Genomic DNA, 18,455 nt, shown 5'->3' with positions numbered 1-18,455 from the left:
GTGTGTGTGTGTGTGTGTGTGTGTGTGTGTGTGACTAAAGATAAATGCATGTTTTTTTTCCCTTTTTTAAATATGGACCATTAACTGGCTCTCCATAGCCAGGAGCCAAACTCTACTAAGGAAAAATAAGAAGTCATTCATCCTCCTACCAGAAGGGGCAATATTTTGGAGGAAGTAAGTAGAAACCAAACGGCCTTTTTCCAGCATAACTTCGGTTTCATTCGTTTATTACATGATATTGCAGAGTTAAGCGCATTAATTAATTGCTTAATCGTCTTTAGGCGTTTTATTTTAATTTTAAAGGAATACAACTGCTTCAAGAAAGTGGAGTCATCCCACGTAAACGGTAATTTAACGGGATAGTATTAAGTAGATGCATAAACAAAACTCACCTCGCTCTTTACAGCAGCCCATTTTAAATTGATTTAACTAAATGCATTGCTTTCGTCTTAAATCATCAGTCTGTTACTTACAGCTTGTGTTACATTTGTAAAGTGTGAATCTTCAGACTATATCGCATTTGACCTCTGAACGGTTAGCGTCATTTTAGCTGAGGAGCACCGCTGAAGTTAGCACCCAGTTCAGCACAGCCCCGTCGGCTAGAGAAACTGATCCTCGTAAGAAATTTGGACCATTTAATTGACAATGGTGGTGAACGGACTTGGTTATTCTACACTTCTTGCATATTTTACCGTATAGTTCGAGATATGACAACCGGTTATTCTGTTTATGAACTGACAGAATTGGTCAACTTCAATCAATTTTATCTTACATTTCAACTAGGTGCAATGTGTGACTGGAGCCCTTAATAAGGATAATTTGTTAGATGAGACTAATGTGGAGCTTATAGCAGACGACTCACCATGTGGGCAGCAAAACGATGAATGGGTTGTGGACATTCACCATATGACCACTGTTAGTAACTGTGGAGGGTCTATCATGTTGTGGGCCTTTTTGCTTTTTCTTCTTTTGCTAGTGCAAGGTATCAAGAGCAGGATATGAATGGAAATCTGTTGTACTTTGCCCAAAGGGCCTCCATTTGGCCTTTCAAAAGAATAATGGTCTAATATAGATGGAAATGGTTCACGAGACACAAAATAACCTTTCTTTTTTTCCCTTTCTTTTTAGCCTTAAATGTGAAAGGATGTATTCACAAGGATCTGACTACAGCTACAGGCGGCAGGATGGTGACAGAAATTCAAGACAGAAGTGGGATGATTACGATGACAGACGGGAAGACAGGCACGACTTCTGCAGTAATACTCCTCGGGCCTCTTATTATAAATACAGCAGCGAAGGACACGGTAGCACTACCAGGTTGAGCAAAAGTCAAGATTACAGCTTGTCTCCTAAAACACTCTGCAGTTCAGATTCAGTAAGCAGAGAGTGGAGTAGAAAGAGCCCGGAGAGGAGGCTTTTGTCCCCACCTGGTTGGGATGTGCCTGAAGTGAAAAGGCGAAGGCAAACAGAAGAAGGTGATGTGGATTATAGATATAAACGGGATTCCCCAGAGAAAGCTCACAGGCTGTCACCAGCAAGTTTTTCACGTAACCAGCAGATAGGATATTCGTCGTCACATGAAGATGATGCCAGATACAGGAAAATGTCACCATATTCCAGATCCAGGAGTCAACGTGAAGAGTTGCCTCACAAATACCAGTATAAGGATTTCTGTGACAGAGATTCATCTGATCGTTTTGAAGGAAGTGCTTATCAGAATAGGAGACCTGGGTATTTGCTAGAGAAGACCCTCTCACCAGACGACGCTACAAAGGTCAGTTGTGAGTTTTAATGCTTTTGACAGACATTACATTTAAAATTAAGTTTATTTGATGAGTAAAAATGTTCAAATATGTAATAGATTCAAGCCAAGAGAAGAGAGAGAATACCCAACCCCTCGACATCTGGGTATTATGATGAATATTATGAAAGCAGAACCACGGTGCCTCTAAATGGATCCAGTGGACAGGTACGTTGTCTTCTTAGGTGTTTTTTTTTTCACTTTAGCTTTTTGACCACAACCAGAAGACCTGAGTGATCTGGAAGATTCATATGACAGCAGCTGTATAATGTATTTTGGTGCCAAGCTGTTCAGTGATTTCTAAACTAACAACAGTATTTTAAAGTCTATTCTCTGGCTTGCGGTGAGCCAGTGTAGGGACTTTAGGACTGGTTTGATATGCTCTATCTTCCTGGTTTTAGTGAAAATGCTAGCAGCGGCGTTCTGGATCAGCTGCAACTGTCTTAATTATTATTTTTTAAGTAGGCCTGTGAGGACACTGTTGCAGTATTCAGTGTGACTAAAGATAAATACATGGTTGAGTTTCTCGAGACGTTTTGTAGAGACGTTAGTTATTTAATCCTCGAAATGTTCTATCAGAAGACATGATTTTATTCTGACAGAAGGCTGACTTTGTAATTGTCTTTATGTGATAATTGTCTTTAAATTTTTCTGGTATGTCTCTACCAGATAATTAATCAAATCTATGCTTTCATGCGAGTTAAATTGGAGTAACACGCAGACTGGAAGGCCAGTTTCTGGTTTTATTCATGTGTTCATTTTATAGGACATGTGATTCCTGATATGCAATGTAAAACAGCACTATTTACGTTTTTGTCACTAAAATATAAAGTTCCTATTTTTTTTCCTTGCCTGACAACTTTAAACACAGAAAGATTGCTGCAGTTCTTATTAATTTCGCTGTGATCAGAAAACGTCAGCAGAATCTCTGCCTCATTCTTGAAACAATGTTTTGAATTCTGAAGTTGTGGCTTCTATGTTTCCCATCAGTCTTTTAAAAGCGACGCCCCTCCACAGAGAGCCGCACTCCCTGACGACAAGTCGTCCAAAGGCTTCCAACGCTTTCTTGAAGTGCTCAACAAAGGCGTGAATGTTGACGTTCTCACTCAGATAGTAAGTCAGAGCCCTACACCACAGTGTGATGGGCCCATTATTCCGAGGTCTTTTGTGAAAGTTGCAGATCAACAGTGGTCTCCCAGTTGCATTGAGAGGCAACAGAAATCCTACAAAGACAACAGCTACTGGAACGAAAGCAAGGGCTCCCTCAGGTCGACATCTCCGCTTCCTCATCATCGGTCCGCTAGTCCAGACAGGAATGTCGTGTCTGTTGGCAGCAAATCCCCTTCGGTGGAAAAGACGACTATGACACCTGAAGATGAGCAAAAGCGCAAGCAAATGCAAGATGTTTTGCAGGCTATCGGCGTGGATTTGGGATTGGAGGAACTCGGTCAAATGTCCCATCGAATTCAGGAACGTCTTTATGGTAAGAGGGATAACGAGCGTGGCCGCAGATTAAGTAGAGAAAGAGGCGTTGGACAGATGTTCACCGAGGGACGCAGAAGTAGATCGTCGTCAAGCAGCTCTAGTTTTAGCCAACCACATCAAAGTTTTTATACAAGGAGAGACTCCTTAAGCAATCCAAGGGACGAAGCAGACCTGCAGCGATCTGAACGCAGTTCAGAGTTAAAAAGGAGGATTTTTGAGGATGGTCAGAGCAGTGAGGAGAGTCAAGTAAGCACAGTGAAGAGCATCCCTGTACTGAATGTTTCTTCCATACCTATCCCTGCTGTAAGGCAACCTTCTCCGGCACTGATGTCTCTAATTCCTCCAAGGCTACCGTATACTCCCATCAACCATCCACCACCGTCATACCTGACTGGTCCTCCACCTCCGCTTCCTTTCCCGCCTCCTGCAGGACCAGGAAGTTTCCTTCCCCATGTGAATCCCATGCTCCCTCATCCTCCCTTTCCACCTCCAAATGTCTTTCCTCCGCTGCTCCCTCAGGGGAGACCGTCATTCCCACCGAACCTGCAGCTTTCCGATCCAACAAACGTAGATGCTCAACTGGCCATGAAAACAAAGCAAATATCAAGAACGCAAGGAAGGCCCCGCTTCCTGCAGGTTATTAAGTAAGTGTGATATGTCATCGTTTATATGCTTTTTTCTTATTATTTGGAAAACACTGAAATAGACATAGTTTGTAGCTTTTTCTTATTTGTTTTGTAAAATGCACAAAACAAACAATGTGACCTGGTTGGAGGTAATTTGTAAAAAATAAAAATAAAACTGTTCAGTTCATGGTCATAAAGTAAATAGATTTTGCTTGAAGTCATCGTTTCCACCTAGGAATGACACATTATTGCATTTGATGAAAGAGAATAAATACTGGACATCTATCATAACTGAACCAGCAGTTGAGTTTAGTGCCTAACAATTGACATCTGTTTGGTATCCAAAGTTAATAAATTCTGAATTCTGCCACGAGTCCAACTCTGGCTTAGAAAAATGTTCTTTTGCATGCATATATTTCCTTTTTTTTTTTGGACTGATTTTGTTAACATAAAGACAGATTATTGAATTGTCAGGTTTACCTCATTATTTGTGTGCTTGTAGTTGCCACTTGTTTAATAATATGAAGTGTACAACATTAAAAAGTTATTCAAAGGAAACTTTGAAGCAATTGTTCTTTTATTACAATTTTTTTTATGCAGTGAAAGTGGGTGTTCTTTTAATAACAATACGGTCTTGCAATTTTTAGTCCATTTTGCTATTTTTACCATTGTCAAGATTTTAAAAATTATGCAGTTTCCACAAACATTTCTTATTCAAATGTGGTTGAAAGCAGAAGTAGAGACTGGCAACAAGCAAAAGCTGTCTTGCCTAATCCCATATAAAAGTTAAATTGCTAAAGAAGTTGATACTGGTTCTGGTAGAAAGGTTTCAGTCTGATTAGTGTTTCGCAGTTTGTTGCATATGGAACTGTATGACCCCAGAACATCTAGGGTGCCAACGCTAATCCTTGATCATGGCTGCAGAAATAATGGAAGCAAGAGCAATAGAAATACGCTGTATTATAATCAAACAAGCTGGCCTGATCTGATTAAACACTTTTTTTTTTTACATCACGTGGATAACCAGGTGGCGGTACTCTGCTTACCTCAGTCATAAAAGATGCACCATAGAAATTACACAACCATTTGAGGCACTGTGATTCTTTGGGGCTGTTCCTTTGACGTACATGCAACTTAACTTAGCATTGTAGCAATCAGTGTACACTTGACGTTGATAGATTGCCTTGATTTCTTTCAGCAGCTTAATTATCCCAAATGGCAAATTTGGTGCAGGATTGCAACAAGTTCAAGTTGTCCTACCTATCTGTTTTTTAAGGTCTTGTTTTATAATTTGCAGGATTTAAAGGATATGCTGATAACATCTTCATGCTTATCCACTACTCTATCATGTCATAATGTTGTGCCTGATTGGTGTGTACACTTGGTACAATATTAAGAATAACAGGAAACTTTTTTTTTTATTTATACATTCACTTTTCAAGTATACATACACTTTTCCCATTTTTTTTTGTACAATATGTTTTTTGAAATATGCATCCTACTTTACTGCTATTGCTATGGTCATTTAAGTTTGTTGGGCCTTGCCAGCTTAATGCAACCATAATGTAAAATAATATGATGTAAAAGCAGTTTCTGGGTTAAAAAAAAAAGTTCCTCGCTCACTTGAAAATCTTGTTAAATCATCTTTAGTTCTGATTGCTTGAAGTAAATGTCTTCTGTATTGTATTTTATTATCATTTCATTCTAACTGACATTTTGTCTTTAAAAACACACAAATTGTAATGTTATGAATCAGTTATTCTCAGGTAAATCTGTGTCTGTTTACTGTGTAGTATTACAGAGTTGAGGTAAATTTTGTCTTGCTTTCACTTAAAAACATTTTTAAATTATGACGGGTTTATGGGTTGTTAACAGATTTTGTATTTATGTAGTTTTAACAGCTGGAAGGGTTTAGTTGACTTTTTCCTGATTCTAAAATGACCGATGTATTCATTTAGCTCATATAAGTTTCCGTTTCAGACAACGAATATTTTTTCCTTTAGGTATCTCCTCAACGTGTTTTTGCAGTGGTGGTCCTCCACCACACAGGTGGCGCTGTTGAACAATTCTCATAATTTTTAACGCCTTAAAGATACTGTTCTTTTGCTCTCAAGAACAGTTTATGGCAGATTTATTTTGACCAAACCTTTTTCCACCAAAGAAGGTTGATTTCGTCTACGTATTGTCACAGCAAGCTTTTTTGGAGCTCACTTTATTTATGTTTTTGATAAAAACAGCTATTCGGTTGTGTCGCAGATGACGGTTTTCCAACAGAAGGTAAACCTGTTAGCTTCTATGCTATCCTCTCTGTAAACACTTTTTAATCATTTCCAATTTTCCGTTGCCTGTATTTGAACTAGAATCTAATTATGTTATACTTTTATATCTGCTTAAGTCAAACACCGTTCCACCAAGCTAGGCTTTTAAACGCTAATTCTCGAGTGTTTTGGTGTCACTAGCTAAAGTGAATTATTCTGTTTTGAGCGTTTACCTGTGGGGTCGTGATTTCAGTACCCTGTTTAACGTGTGTATGTATGTTTTATGTCCATAGAGCCTCTGTAAACTGTGAAACTGTACGATGGATACACGTGACAATGCATGGAGTTTTCCTACTCAAAGGCTGGAGCCAGATCAACAGAGGCTTGTCAACATCAACAGGATAGAGAGAGTCCCAAGGATTACTGATCACTGGCAAACACGCCCTATGTACACTGCTGTTCAGCCTCACAGCGGTGGTGTAGCCTGGAAGGAACCCAGTTCCCCATCCCAGAACTCCCCAGACCCAGACGGAAACCCATTCAACTCAGAGGATGAGGAAGATCCTGAGTTGGCGAGAAAGAAGCGAGAGCTTCAGGAGTTACATGAGCAGATTATGCATAAGAAAACCAACATCGCCATCAAAGCAATTGAGATGATTGTGAAGACTCCAGATTCTCCAGATGACCAGGAGTTTGATGCTTACAATCCTGAATCGCTTCGAGACAGGGTGACAGAGATCTTGCAGCAACGCTCATTCAGCTTTTTCTCCAAGGTAAAGTCCATAAAGTTTTATGTGCAGATCTGAGTAGACTTTGATAAAAGTTACATACATAATTCATACTTATTTTGGTATTAATGTGCTAACCCTAGGTTTTAAGTAATATATAAGCTATTATTGTAATGATTTTTAAAGATAAAAATTAGACAGGCAACTTTTAGTTTATAGTTGACATCGTTCTCTAAACCTAACTCAATCAAAATTGAAGTACGAGTTTAAATACATACATATGTTTTACTGAATCTTAGAATAAATTGCTTTGAAAAACTTAGACTGTGTGTAACTTTAAAAGGCTAAGTTTTCATGATTAATTAGAGTTGGTAGTTCTGCTGGATTCCAAAAAAGTGTTTTTTTTATTGCTATAAAGACCATATTCTTGAGATGCCACTTGCTAAGGAGTATTTATAAAAAATACATATTTTTTTGATCTGGTTTGGATGAGAGAATATCTGTAATGAATTCAAGCAGTGATTATTACATCTTCTACTTGTATCTTTTGATTGCCAGGTTAAGTTATGTAAACTAAAAGCAAAAGCTGCAGTTTTGAGAAAAAATGAAGTGAAGCAGCAGCACCATCCACTGAAGCTCAGAGTGAAGGCATTAAAGGCACGCAGACTCAGGGACCCTGGCGTTTTACCGCCCAACAGAGAGAAGGTTTGTATTAAACGTTTTATAAATACAACAGAAAGAAATCCCATCCAGATTACAAAACATGCATTTAAAATGATCTAAAACCTTCTAAAAATGTAGTATATGTATAGACGAGGATAATGGATTTGAAATCAGAATATAACTGTTAACCTTAACAATAAAATTAGTCATCTTGCATATGTTTCTCTTGTGATTCACTAATTGGGGAAATTATGCACAACCTGACAAAAATATATAGTGTATATACACAGTTGCATGTTTTAGATTTCGCTTTTTTTAGCCGTTTCAAAAACAAACTGACAGACCAAAAAGGATTTAAAAATTGTTTTTGTCTTCTTAGAATTTTTCACATCTGCTTTTATTATCCAGCTGTGCTACCATAATATGAATTTATATGTGTAGTTCCCATCTCTTCACAGAAACCTGTTCTGGAAGGATTGTTTAAAGAAGCTAATAAAATTGCTGTTGGTGTTTCTCCCGCTGTCAATGTGTTTGTATTATTGATGCATGCCTGATGTTTGACAGATCCTTGATGTTCCTCCACCTCTCACCTCCCGGGCTGTTGCTTCGCCGGCCAAAGAGGAAAGCAACGCTGCTAAGGGCTTCGAACGCTTCCTCAATGTGCTCAACAGAGGAGCCGACTTCAACCTGAAAAACATGGTATATCTGCCGTATGCACATAGATGTTAAAATGTAACATCGACATCACATCAACAAAAAAATAAATAAATAAAGAATGTCAAACGTATAACAAGGGCTATTACATGCATTGGGTAAACAATAAAAATATGCATCTGAATAGAAATGTTAATAACCCCAATTGAGGACAGTGATGCGTAAATGTGGTAAAATATGTAAAGCAAATTCCCAGTCTAGAGCTTAACCAGGACTCTAGTTTTACTCTAAAGCTTGAAAACCCATAAATGCTGCAACAACAGCAAAGCATGATGATGGCAGCCTCATGCTGTGGGGATGTTTCAATGTTATTGGTAGTACTGGTATTAACTTTGAATTCATATAACTGTGTTTAAAGTGGAAAATGACTCCCAAAACAGATGGAATGAATGAAGCACATGAAATGTAACTTCCCTGGCCGCCCAACAACCTCAACTCGACTGATGTGTTATCTTGACTGCTCTTAAAAGATACGTCCGAGCCGAAAAGGTGAACATAATTTCTTGTTTTCTCGATGTTGATGAGTGTGTGATGTTTCTCAGCTTTCAGATGACCCTCTGCCTCCTCCTGACCACACCATTACTTCGCCTGCAAAGCAGCAGCGGGAGGAGGATGAGAGCACCACCAACAAGGGATACGAGCACTTACTCACTGCTCTCAAGACAGTAGCAGCAGCAGTCCCTAACATGAAAAAAACGGTACATTGTGTTGGTTTTCACTTACAGAGCTGTGAAAAAATGTTTGCCCCTTAAAGATTTCTTCTATTGTTGCTTTTTCATTCCACTGGACTGTTTATGTGTTTAATCGGTTTATCTTCATCTAGTGTTAAAATACGCTTGATCTGAAACAATTAAGCATGACAAAGATGCAAAAACTGGAGAAATCTATAATGGCTATGTTTTACAGCACCATTAAAAGGACAAGAATTGTTCATACAGAATAATGTTGTTTTTCATCAAGTTTTATTGATAAACGTATTTGAACACGATTCCAGATTACGTTAAAATACTGTGACACTGGGAGAGTTGGAGCACCTCAAATCTCTGAAAAGACAAAAGAGAGAGAGACAAAAACTTAAAGAACTGTCTATCCTGCTAAATGTTAGCTTACTTATTGCCAGATTAACCACTGTTTTATAAATTTTTATGAATGTGGGATGATTCACAGGGTCCTGACGTCCCTCTGCTGCCTCCTGGCCGCAGCATTACTTCCCCTGAAAGGCAGGAGAGCACCACAAGCAAGGGATATGAGCGCTTACTCAGTGTTCTCAACAAAGGAGCTGCTCCCAACTTGAACACCACGGTACATCCTGTAAGAGTTTTTCTTCTATATGGAAACTGGCATTTGTAGAGTGTTTAATTGTGTACATTTTTTTATATTATTATTATAACTTGGATCTAATGAAAACCAAAAATTAAGATACTAGAGGTTTGGTGGATACGTTTAATCTTGGGTTGTAATTGTATGTGGGCAAATAGCTTGCGTCATAAATGTATTAAAAATGGTCGGCCTGATAGTCGTCACTTACTTGGACTCTGCTCTGAATTCCCTCTTTGTACTTATCAGAGCTGTTTAAAGATAAACCAAAATGGTTAGCTCAGGATAATATGGTATGTCCAACTTCAATTGAAGTTTTTATCAAATATTTCAAGTTTGGCAAGGAAATTAGTTTGTGGAAGATCTGATCGTCAATTATGTTATTATCACAATAGCAGCAGAAAATATAGTAATAAAACTTTTAAGTCCACATTGCACACCCGTACTTGGTATATTATTCCCAGATTAAATTCATATTTAATCTGTTGTGTGTCTTAAATGTTTTTTCAGATCCCTGACATGTCGCTAACTCCTCCCAGCCACAGCGACCCTCATAGAACAGATAAGGAGAGCAGTACCAACAAGAGTCCCGAGGGCGAGAGCAGAGCCAGTCGAGGTTCTGAGCATACGGGGCAACATTCTGAGAGTAAGAGCAGTGCAAGCAGAAAATCTGAGAGCAAGAGCAAAGCCGACAGACATTCAGACCACGAGAAAAGTGAAAACAAACATTCTGATCTCGAGAAAAGTGTCGACAAGCATTCTGACTGCAAGACAAGTCCAAAAAGAGGCAATGAGGGCAAAACTGGTGACAGCAGAGCTTATGAGCACAAGAAAAGTGTTGACAGAGGCTCAGACCTCGAGAGTGCCATCAGCCGACGATCTGAAGTCAAGAGAAGAAGTTCTGATTGTAAAGACGGAGCTGATGGAGGTTCTGAGGACGCGAACAACCTTAACAGACCTTCTGAAGGCAAGAGCAGTGTCCACAGAGTTTGTGACCGCGAGAGCAGTGCGAATCAAGGTTCTGGGATTAGAAAGATTCTCGACAGAAGTTCTGAAACCAAGAGGAGCGTCAGCAAGGGCAGCGTTGATCGAATCCTTGAAGGCGAGGGCAGCATGAAACCAAATTTTGAGTCCGATAGCGGTGCAAACAGAAGTTCTGGGCACACGAACAGTGACGATAGAGCTTCTGAGCCAGAGAGCGGTGTCAGTAAAACTCTTAAAAGTGAGAGCGAGAAGAACAGAGGTCTCAAGAGCAAGAGCAGTTATAACAAGGGTTTTGAGCGCTTTGTGAGTCTGCTCAACAGTGGACTGGACATCACCAAGCTCAGTAAGATGATCAAAGATGAGGTAGATGATCTTCCAAAAACCTCTCCCTCTTGTTTGAAAAAGGCCCCCAAGAGTGAAAACCAAAAGTCCGACACTGGACTCTCGCTGCCAGGCTGCAGTGGGATCAGCAGTGTGAAATCAAAAAATGACAATAAAGAGACGTCCTCGCCTGAAGACGTTGATGTAAAGAAAGTTAAAAAAAGGAGCAGTTTGTACTCAGGTAGTCAACCAGAGCTTGCCCTTGAAGTGAAAAAGAAGAAGGAAGAGGAAAAGGAAACCTTGGGAATAGATGAGAAGCAGAAACAAGTGCAGAGCATTCTTAAAACGTTGGGTTTGAATCTGGACGTGGAGGAATTGACAAAACTAACAGATCGCACTCAGGAGAGGCTGTATGGAAGGAAGAATGAAGGTAGGGAGACGAGCGAAAGCAGGATGGAACAGGAAAGTCAGCGTACGCTGTCCCATAAAAAACACAGTAGGTCCCGCTCCTCCTCCTCATCCTCGTCGTCGTCGTCTTTCTACTCTTCCTCTTCCTCCTCAACTTCCTCTAGATATGCCTCTAGAAGCCGTAGTCGTAGCCCTCGGGGCCGCCGGCGTCGGCGCTCTCGCAGCAGAGATGCACATAGACGTTCTCATGACAGAGGCAGAGACGGAGGGAAGCGGCACAGCAGGACTGAGGCCAGTAAAGACGCCCAGAGGCCCAGTTACAGAAACCAGCAGCATCCTTTTCCTTCTCCTTACGGTGCTCCTTCCACATATACCGATTACAGTTTGTACCAATATGCTCAGTATATGAACTACTACAATGCCTATAACAGTGCTATGAACTCTAATTGGGTATTTGATCCAAATCAGAGTCATGCGCTGCCGTCCCGTTCACAGTGGCACTCGGTATTGGGAGATATGAGGCTTCCCAACCAACCTGGACAAATCTCAGTTAATGACTTCATGCTGTTCATGAATCCAGACTTGTCTAGGAGTGAAGGCCAGAGCAACGAACCCTCTGGTTCTCGTTGCCTCACGGTCATCAATACTACACCATCTTCTGCAAGCAGCGTGACGGGAAATCAATGGATAATGAATCGGGAGCGGAGTCTGTTGGAGTTGAAAAGAAAGATTCATAAAAAAAAGAAGAGAAAACAATCTGCAAGTTCAACTCAAAATTTGCCACCGAAGAGAACTGTAGAAAAGTCTTTTGAGAAAAAACCTGTAGAGACATTGACTGCAGAGAAAAAAGCCTCAGAAACAGTTTCTACGGAGAACAAAACCCCAGAGACGGTTGCTATGAAAGAAAAGGCTGCAGAGACGGTTGTTATGGGAAAAAATGTTGCAGAAACCGCTGCTATCGATAACAGAGTTGCAGGGAAGAAAACCATCAACTCTAAGACCTTAAGCTCCACACCGTCACAGGGTAAGACTCTTGATAAGATAGCCAAGGTAACAGAAGAGAAGAAACGTCACCTTACAGAGGAGAAAATAAAGGCTAACCTGAGGGAAAAGGTAAATTTACTTTTTTTTTTTTACCTTTTTCAATTGCACTGACAGATTTCCATTAATCTTCTTCAGAAGTATTCCAAACTATCCATCAGATAATTATACCTTAGATCAGTGGTTCCCAGCCCTAGTCTTGCATTTTTAAGATGTCTGTCTGGTCCAGCACACTTGATTTGACAGATTGATTTACCTTCTCAGCCTGCTATCATGATGTACAGCAGCATTTTAATGACACATTCGATTAAATCATGTGTGGCACCAGAGAAACATTTAGTGTAGATGTTTTTCTGGTGCAGAAGTTCTCATATCAAGGTTCCCAACTTTGTCCCGAAGTATTCCAGATCTGGACAAATACTGAAATACAGAGTGTGAATTTTTTTCTTCTATATTTTCTCTCATGTTATTTAAAGGGTATAAAATCGAAATTTCTAAAGGATGAAGGTTCCTTCCTCGATTTTGTTATTTTACATCCTTTTATATTTTATAAATAACCAGAGAAAAGCGCATATTATAAAAGTTGTTACAAGTGATAAATACCATAGAATGAGCTGCTCTTCACATTCATATTGCTGCTCTAATAACAGCACAAATGTGGGTAACAGAAAAGGAGCGTGGAGGACTTCCATGTTCTTCTTTCTTCTTCTTTCTTTATGTCATGTCTGTCCAATGAGAGCAATGATCGCCAATCGCCTGGCTTTGTTTACAAACTATAGTCTGCTTGCAAAAAAAGCAGAACGCGAAAACGAACTGCACCAAATGTAAAAGATATAGTCCGCTTTTGGTCTGAACCAAACAAACGGACCAAAACACCACAAGTGTTTGAAAATTTAAAGTAGAGCTGATTTAACTTGATGGTTTTTTTACTATTCTTTTTTATTATTTGCTTTATTTTTGTATTTAATGTCCAGTTACTGCTGTGGAACCACTGATGTGAAGTATTTGCAAAATCTTTTTGTAGCTTCTGGAGTTTAACCGGAAAGCGAAGCTGCTGACACAACCCAGCTCCAGCATCAAGCCATCAGCAAACTCCCTGGACTCTGAGCTCCTTTAATGTAAGTAAATTACATTTCCAGCTCTGTTGTGTGCTTGTATTTTCTTTCATGGCTTTACTGGCTCAAAGTTAATGCCACTTCATCTCTATATTTAGGTTTCTAGTAGATTGTGTTGCTCAAGGTGACGTGTGTGTGAAATTCTACAAAATATCAAAGTACTTTAGATTATTAATTTGAGTATTAATTTGCTTAGAAGTAACATCGAAAGCTATGTGTTCATGCTCTGCGTGTTTTCCTCTTAACCTTTTCCATGAACAGTGGAAAGTTAGTCAGACCTCTCAGAGCCAAATAGTAATTAACCTGAAATTCAGCAGTTTAAAACTATTCCTTTAATTGGAGGTTAATGTGTTGCAGAGATGACTAATTTCATTTTTGTCTTGGGATTCTGAAATGTCAATCCCCCCCCATCCTCCCTTTTTTTTAAAACTGTTGCCATAATTTTAAAAAAACCTAATATTTTCTGACTTTAACGAAACTAATGTTTTATTTATTTTTTTATCTGATGCATAAAAACACAACGGGAGTTTTAACAGATCAAATTTGATTCATGGATTATGGCGATTTTAACTGGCTAAAATTTACTGCAGCTAATCACTGTTTTTGTCTATATGGTTTTATATTAAAATGCAATTAAATACATTTTACATGTAACTCAATTAAGAATGTTAAACAAGTTCCACCACTAGAAAAACACTGAGAATTGCCATGCTTAAACTCATCATTTAACCTTTGAACAAGCCTCCCATTCTAGGCAAACTTTGACAAGGGGATCTCTTATGTAGAGAAATGTAAATGTATATACAGTATAATGCAACTTTTAATTGTTTGTTCTCTTTGCTTTCAGGGATCTGTAGAAACTCTCACATCCCCCGTGGATCACTGACCTTCATTTCAGGTTTACATAAACATTCTGCTACTCCCTGTTTGAGCTGAATCCACCTCCAAATGCCACAAGTAAATGAAAACTTCCTCAGAAGAATTTACTTTCTTAAGTTGTTCCTAGTTTATATCAAGGTTTTTACTTTTGTCGCCACTAATTATGTTATGTTCTAACATTTATTTGCTGGTTCTGTTATAGTTAACCTTATTTTGTTGCCCAGAGTCTTTTAGTTTGTCTGGTTTTCCCTAGTAAAATGTTTAAATACTGTTTTAAATGATTGTGGATGTTTGATTTATTTAGTTATACTGTCATTTTGAGGTGCTACTTCTAAAAGTCTTCACTACTTTAGCGTAAAAGTCAAAGGGCAAAGTTGGTCTGTGGAGCTTGCCTGTACAGCCAGACAATAAGCTGAATGTTTTAAAAAGGAGAAACGTTATATAACTTTCTCTTGACTTTGGATGTCAAAAAATTAGCAATGGACAGAAAAACGTATTAAGTATGTGGGAAATGAGAGGCGTGTCTCTTTAAACTCAATAATTGCTGACTAATTGTAGAATGATTTTTTTGGTTCCAATTCTTTTTATGTTTTTTTTTTGTTTTGTTTTTTTTTTTACTAAGGGACATGTGAATCAAGTTAAACCCAGATAATTGGATCTGTAACTACATTAAGATTGCCTCAGCAAATATTCACTTAAGGGTACAAAGTACATGTGCAAGCCACACATTTCAGATTTCTATCCCTATAAAAGTAAAATTCTTCACTACTTTTTATTGGGACTCCGTCAAGGCTGCCCTTTGTCACCGATTCTGTTCATTACCTTCATGGACAGAATTTCTAGGCGCAGCCGAGGTGTTGAGGGGATCCGTTTTGGTGGCCTTAGGATCGCATCTCTGCTTTTTGCGGATGATGTGGTCCTGTTGGCTTCACCGGAACGTGATCTGCAGCTCTCACTGGAGCAGTTCGCGACCGAGTGTGAAGCGGCCGGGATGAGGCTCGGTGCCTCCAAATCCGAGGCCATGGTCTTGAGCCAGAAAAGGGTAGAGTGCCTTCTCCGGGTCAGGGGGGTCGTCCTGCCTCAAGTGGAGGAGTTTAAGTATCTGGGGATCTTGTTCACGAATGAGGGAAGAAGGGAGCGGGAGATCGACAGGCGGATTGGGGCAGCGTCTGCCGTGAAGCGGGCGCTGTACCGGTCCGTCGTGGTGAAGAGAGAGCTGAGTCAAAAAGCGAAGCTCTCGATTTACCGGTCGATCTACGTTCCCACCCTCATCTATGGTCATGAGCTTTGGGTCATGACCGAAAGAACGAGATCACGGGTACAAGCGGCCGAAATGGGTTTCCTCCGCAGGGTGGCTGGGCTCTCCCTTAGAGATAGGGTGAGAAGCTCGGTCATCCAGGAGGGACTCAGAGTAGAGCCGCTGCTCCTCCACGTCGAGAGGAGCCAGTTGAGGTGGCTCGGGCATCTGGTAAGGATGCCTCCTGGACGCCTACCTGGTGAGGTGTTCTGGGCACGTCCCACCGGGAGGAGGCCTCGGGGAAGACCCAGGACACGCTGGAGAGATTACGTCTCTCAGCTGGCCTGGGAACGCCTTGGGATTCCCCCCGAGGAGCTGGAAGAAGTGGCTGGGGAGAGGGAAGTCTGGGCCTCCCTTCTGAAGCTGCTGCCCCCGCGACCCGACCCTGGATAAGCGGAAGAAAATGGATGGATGGACTTTTTATTGGTGTTCAGTGTAACACGTTGAAGTTTGTATTTTCACAAAGCTTTTTTTTAATGCATTTAACAGCAGAAGGAGGTAGGTTTATATTTGGCATTGTGCTCCTCCAGTGTAAATTTAAATTTGCAAAAGATGTGGAGGGGGTTAACTTGTTTGAGTGCATACTGGATTGTAGGCAGTATAACATATGAGACAGAATAAAATGTCAAGTGATCAGGACTATAGGTTTGTGTCAAAAATATTTTGGTTTCCATTAGAAAAACAGTAGGAAATTCAATTTTCTGGTTGAGATTTAAAACAGGAAAAATGTCCTGGTGGAGCATATTGTTTCAAAATGAATCAACTGTACTCAGAGTAATTGGAGGAGAGGAAAAAAATGTCATTTTTTTATTACTTGCCCCCCCCCCCCCTTTATTTACCTCAAATAGATCAGACCGTTGTTGCTGACGGCTCCAGGTAATAAATGAAAGCATCAGTTATTAAATGAAACTCTCATCTGAATTTTTACATTTTTATTTTACGCACATATTTAACACTTATTTATGGGTTATAACATGAAAGCTCTTCACAGATCCATAAGAGTTCATGTTGAAACAAAGTCATCTCACATGGCGCTCAAAACAATACTGACGTTTTGCTGAATAATTAGTTTTTTAGGAAAACAAAGACAAGAAGGTTCAAATAAATTACTCAAGCAGTCATTGGCATATTAAACACTACACCATCAAAAACGTCTCTGTGCTTTCCCTGTGGCTCTTGTGGAATAGCAACAAGTCCATGGTTTACAGTTCATCTTTCTCCTCTCCTGGGCAGTAGCAGGCCGCTCTCTGGCTGTTCATGTAGGGTCTGCAGCCCAGAGTCCAAACTGTGTTGAACAAGGTGTCGGCTACTGTCTCGCACGCTGAGGATGAAACGAGCCGTGGTTAGCGCAGAAAACTGAAGACATGTTGTCTGCCACAAGTTGCAGTGATTTATATGTAGAATAAATACAGGAGATATATGATCTTAGTAAAAAGGAAAAAGCAACCTTTTGCTCTCAGACCTCAGCAGTTTCTCACATTGTTCTGTTATTTATTTTTTTATTTTTATGCTTCTTGGAGGTTTAAAGTAAACTTTTACCTACTGGTAACTCTTCTAAACGAAGTACTATTAAACAATTCAGTACATAACAGAATCTGATAGATGATTAATAGATGTTAGCTAAAATTAGGGTGATGGGAAAGAGGCCTTCCAACCTCACACATCAACAAAGATGAATCAAACATGAAGTCGGTCAGCCATGCTTTACTAACTGAAAAGGATCTAAAAAAAAATTCATAACTTTAAAAGATTTTATTTTTTCCATGGATACTAAATTATTTTTTCTTATAAGAAAAAACAATTTTTCTTATAAGAAAACTTTTTTTTATAAGAAAATGCACTTGCATTGGGTAAACTACAAGTGGAAGTTTACTCCTAAGTTCCTTCTTCCCATAATTTCTGCATTTAGCTCCAATTTAGCTAAATAAAGGATGGCACGTTTTAATAAGCTATGTGTTGATTGTCAGCAAAGGTTGTTAAATAAATCAAAACAGCTTCACTAAACAATAAAGAAAATGCAGACCACTGACCTTCGACTTTGGACACGAAGCCGAGGCTCTTCTTGAGGTCCGAGCAGATGCTGTGGAGACACCAGCGAAACTTGGAGTCGCAGCGGTACTTGTTGGAGCCGCAAGTGTCGTAACACATGTCCAGCTGATTGCAGCACTTGGTCATCGCTGGGATTCCCACGTCCATCTGGCACAAACACACAGGGGAGTATGATTTCATGTAGCTTCAAAAACCACCGAGGTTTTATTGCAGCAATATAACCTCACACTGAAAATTTTAGAAAAATACAGGATTTTATTAATAGTAAATCTACGTCTTTGTGTCACTAAAGCACTAGGGAGAGTTTTTTCTGTCATGCCACTCACATCTGAAATATGTTTTCGCAAATTGACTTTCTCAAGGGAATTTACAAGAATTAAATTATAAACAAAATAAAAAATTACACATGAATGGAATAGTACTGGGAAAAACAAATGTGTTGATGTGGAACTTAATCATTGGATTTTTCTCAAATCTTCAGTGCGATTATGCTTTTTTGTACAATTTTATCAGGCTCCCACAGTTGTCTGTGTATATATATATATATATATATATACACACTGCTCAAAAAAATAAAGGGAACACTTAACACAATATAACTCCAAGTAAATCAAACTTATGTGAATTCAAACTGTCCACTTAGGAAGCAACACTGATTGACAACGGGGAACCTCGTCGGTTCCCCGTTGTCATATACTTTATGACATTCTTTGATTAAATTAATTTCTCTTAAGCATAACTCCAATAGCTAAAAATGTAATTTATATCA

At 39.5% G+C, this 18,455-nt stretch overlaps 3 protein-coding genes across 5 annotated transcripts in view; 2 read left to right on the top strand and 1 right to left on the bottom strand.

The window, feature by feature from the left end:
* Positions 1-80: 80 nt before the first annotated feature.
* On the top strand, positions 81-4,470 carry LOC103463462 (zinc finger protein 318-like). The gene is made up of 4 exons (XM_008406821.2): positions 81-174; positions 1,129-1,774; positions 1,862-1,969; positions 2,792-4,470. The coding sequence occupies exons 2-4, from the start codon at positions 1,145-1,147 to the stop codon at positions 3,932-3,934; spliced, it is 1,881 nt and encodes a 626-aa protein (XP_008405043.1). The 5' UTR covers positions 81-174; positions 1,129-1,144; the 3' UTR covers positions 3,935-4,470.
* LOC103463440 (NK-tumor recognition protein-like) lies at positions 2,827-14,618 on the top strand. 3 transcript variants are annotated; one of them, XM_008406801.1, is made up of 9 exons: positions 2,827-2,914; positions 6,464-6,943; positions 7,457-7,603; positions 8,126-8,260; positions 8,818-8,973; positions 9,443-9,586; positions 10,103-12,418; positions 13,371-13,464; positions 14,309-14,618. In XM_008406801.1, exons 2-8 carry the CDS (start codon positions 6,491-6,493, stop codon positions 13,461-13,463), a joined length of 3,444 nt encoding a protein of 1,147 aa, XP_008405023.1. In that variant the 5' UTR covers positions 2,827-2,914; positions 6,464-6,490; the 3' UTR covers position 13,464; positions 14,309-14,618. The 3 variants fall into 3 exon arrangements, with proteins under 3 accessions (XP_008405023.1, XP_008405029.1, XP_008405015.1); XM_008406807.2 differs by lacking the exon at positions 2,827-2,914 and adding an exon at positions 4,552-6,189 and having other exon boundaries at positions 9,443-9,577; XM_008406793.2 differs by lacking the exon at positions 2,827-2,914 and adding an exon at positions 4,552-6,189.
* Positions 14,619-16,554: 1,936 nt separating this feature from the next.
* Positions 16,555-18,455, bottom strand: part of LOC103463466 (group XIIB secretory phospholipase A2-like protein) — a 3,613-nt gene continuing 1,712 nt past the window's right edge. Inside the window, exons 3-4 of the mRNA XM_008406831.2 lie at positions 17,668-17,833; positions 16,555-16,958 (exon numbers count right to left, since the gene is read on the bottom strand). Of these exons, the coding sequence (XP_008405053.1) occupies positions 16,840-16,958; positions 17,668-17,833 (285 nt within the window). The 3' untranslated portion in view covers positions 16,555-16,839. The remainder of the gene's footprint in view (positions 16,959-17,667; positions 17,834-18,455) is intronic.

This window comes from Poecilia reticulata, linkage group LG1 (assembly GCF_000633615.1).
Source record: "Poecilia reticulata strain Guanapo linkage group LG1, Guppy_female_1.0+MT, whole genome shotgun sequence".
Taxonomy (NCBI): Eukaryota; Metazoa; Chordata; class Actinopteri; order Cyprinodontiformes; family Poeciliidae; genus Poecilia; species Poecilia reticulata.
The sequence above is the reverse complement of the archived record's forward strand: the minus strand, read 5'-3'. Positions and strand labels throughout refer to the sequence as shown.

Coding starts and splice junctions, on each gene's coding strand:
- LOC103463462 (XM_008406821.2), top strand. CDS start 1,145: ATGTATTCACAAGGATCTGACTACAGCTACAGGCGGCAGGATGGTGAC. Junction 1,775..1,861: donor CACCAGACGACGCTACAAAG/GTCAGTTGTGAG, acceptor AATATGTAATAG/ATTCAAGCCAAGAGAAGAGA. Junction 1,970..2,791: donor TAAATGGATCCAGTGGACAG/GTACGTTGTCTT, acceptor GTTTCCCATCAG/TCTTTTAAAAGCGACGCCCC.
- LOC103463440 (XM_008406801.1), top strand. CDS start 6,491: ATGGATACACGTGACAATGCATGGAGTTTTCCTACTCAAAGGCTGGAG. Junction 8,974..9,442: donor TCCCTAACATGAAAAAAACG/GTACATTGTGTT, acceptor GATGATTCACAG/GGTCCTGACGTCCCTCTGCT. Junction 9,587..10,102: donor TGAACACCACGGTACATCCT/GTAAGAGTTTTT, acceptor ATGTTTTTTCAG/ATCCCTGACATGTCGCTAAC.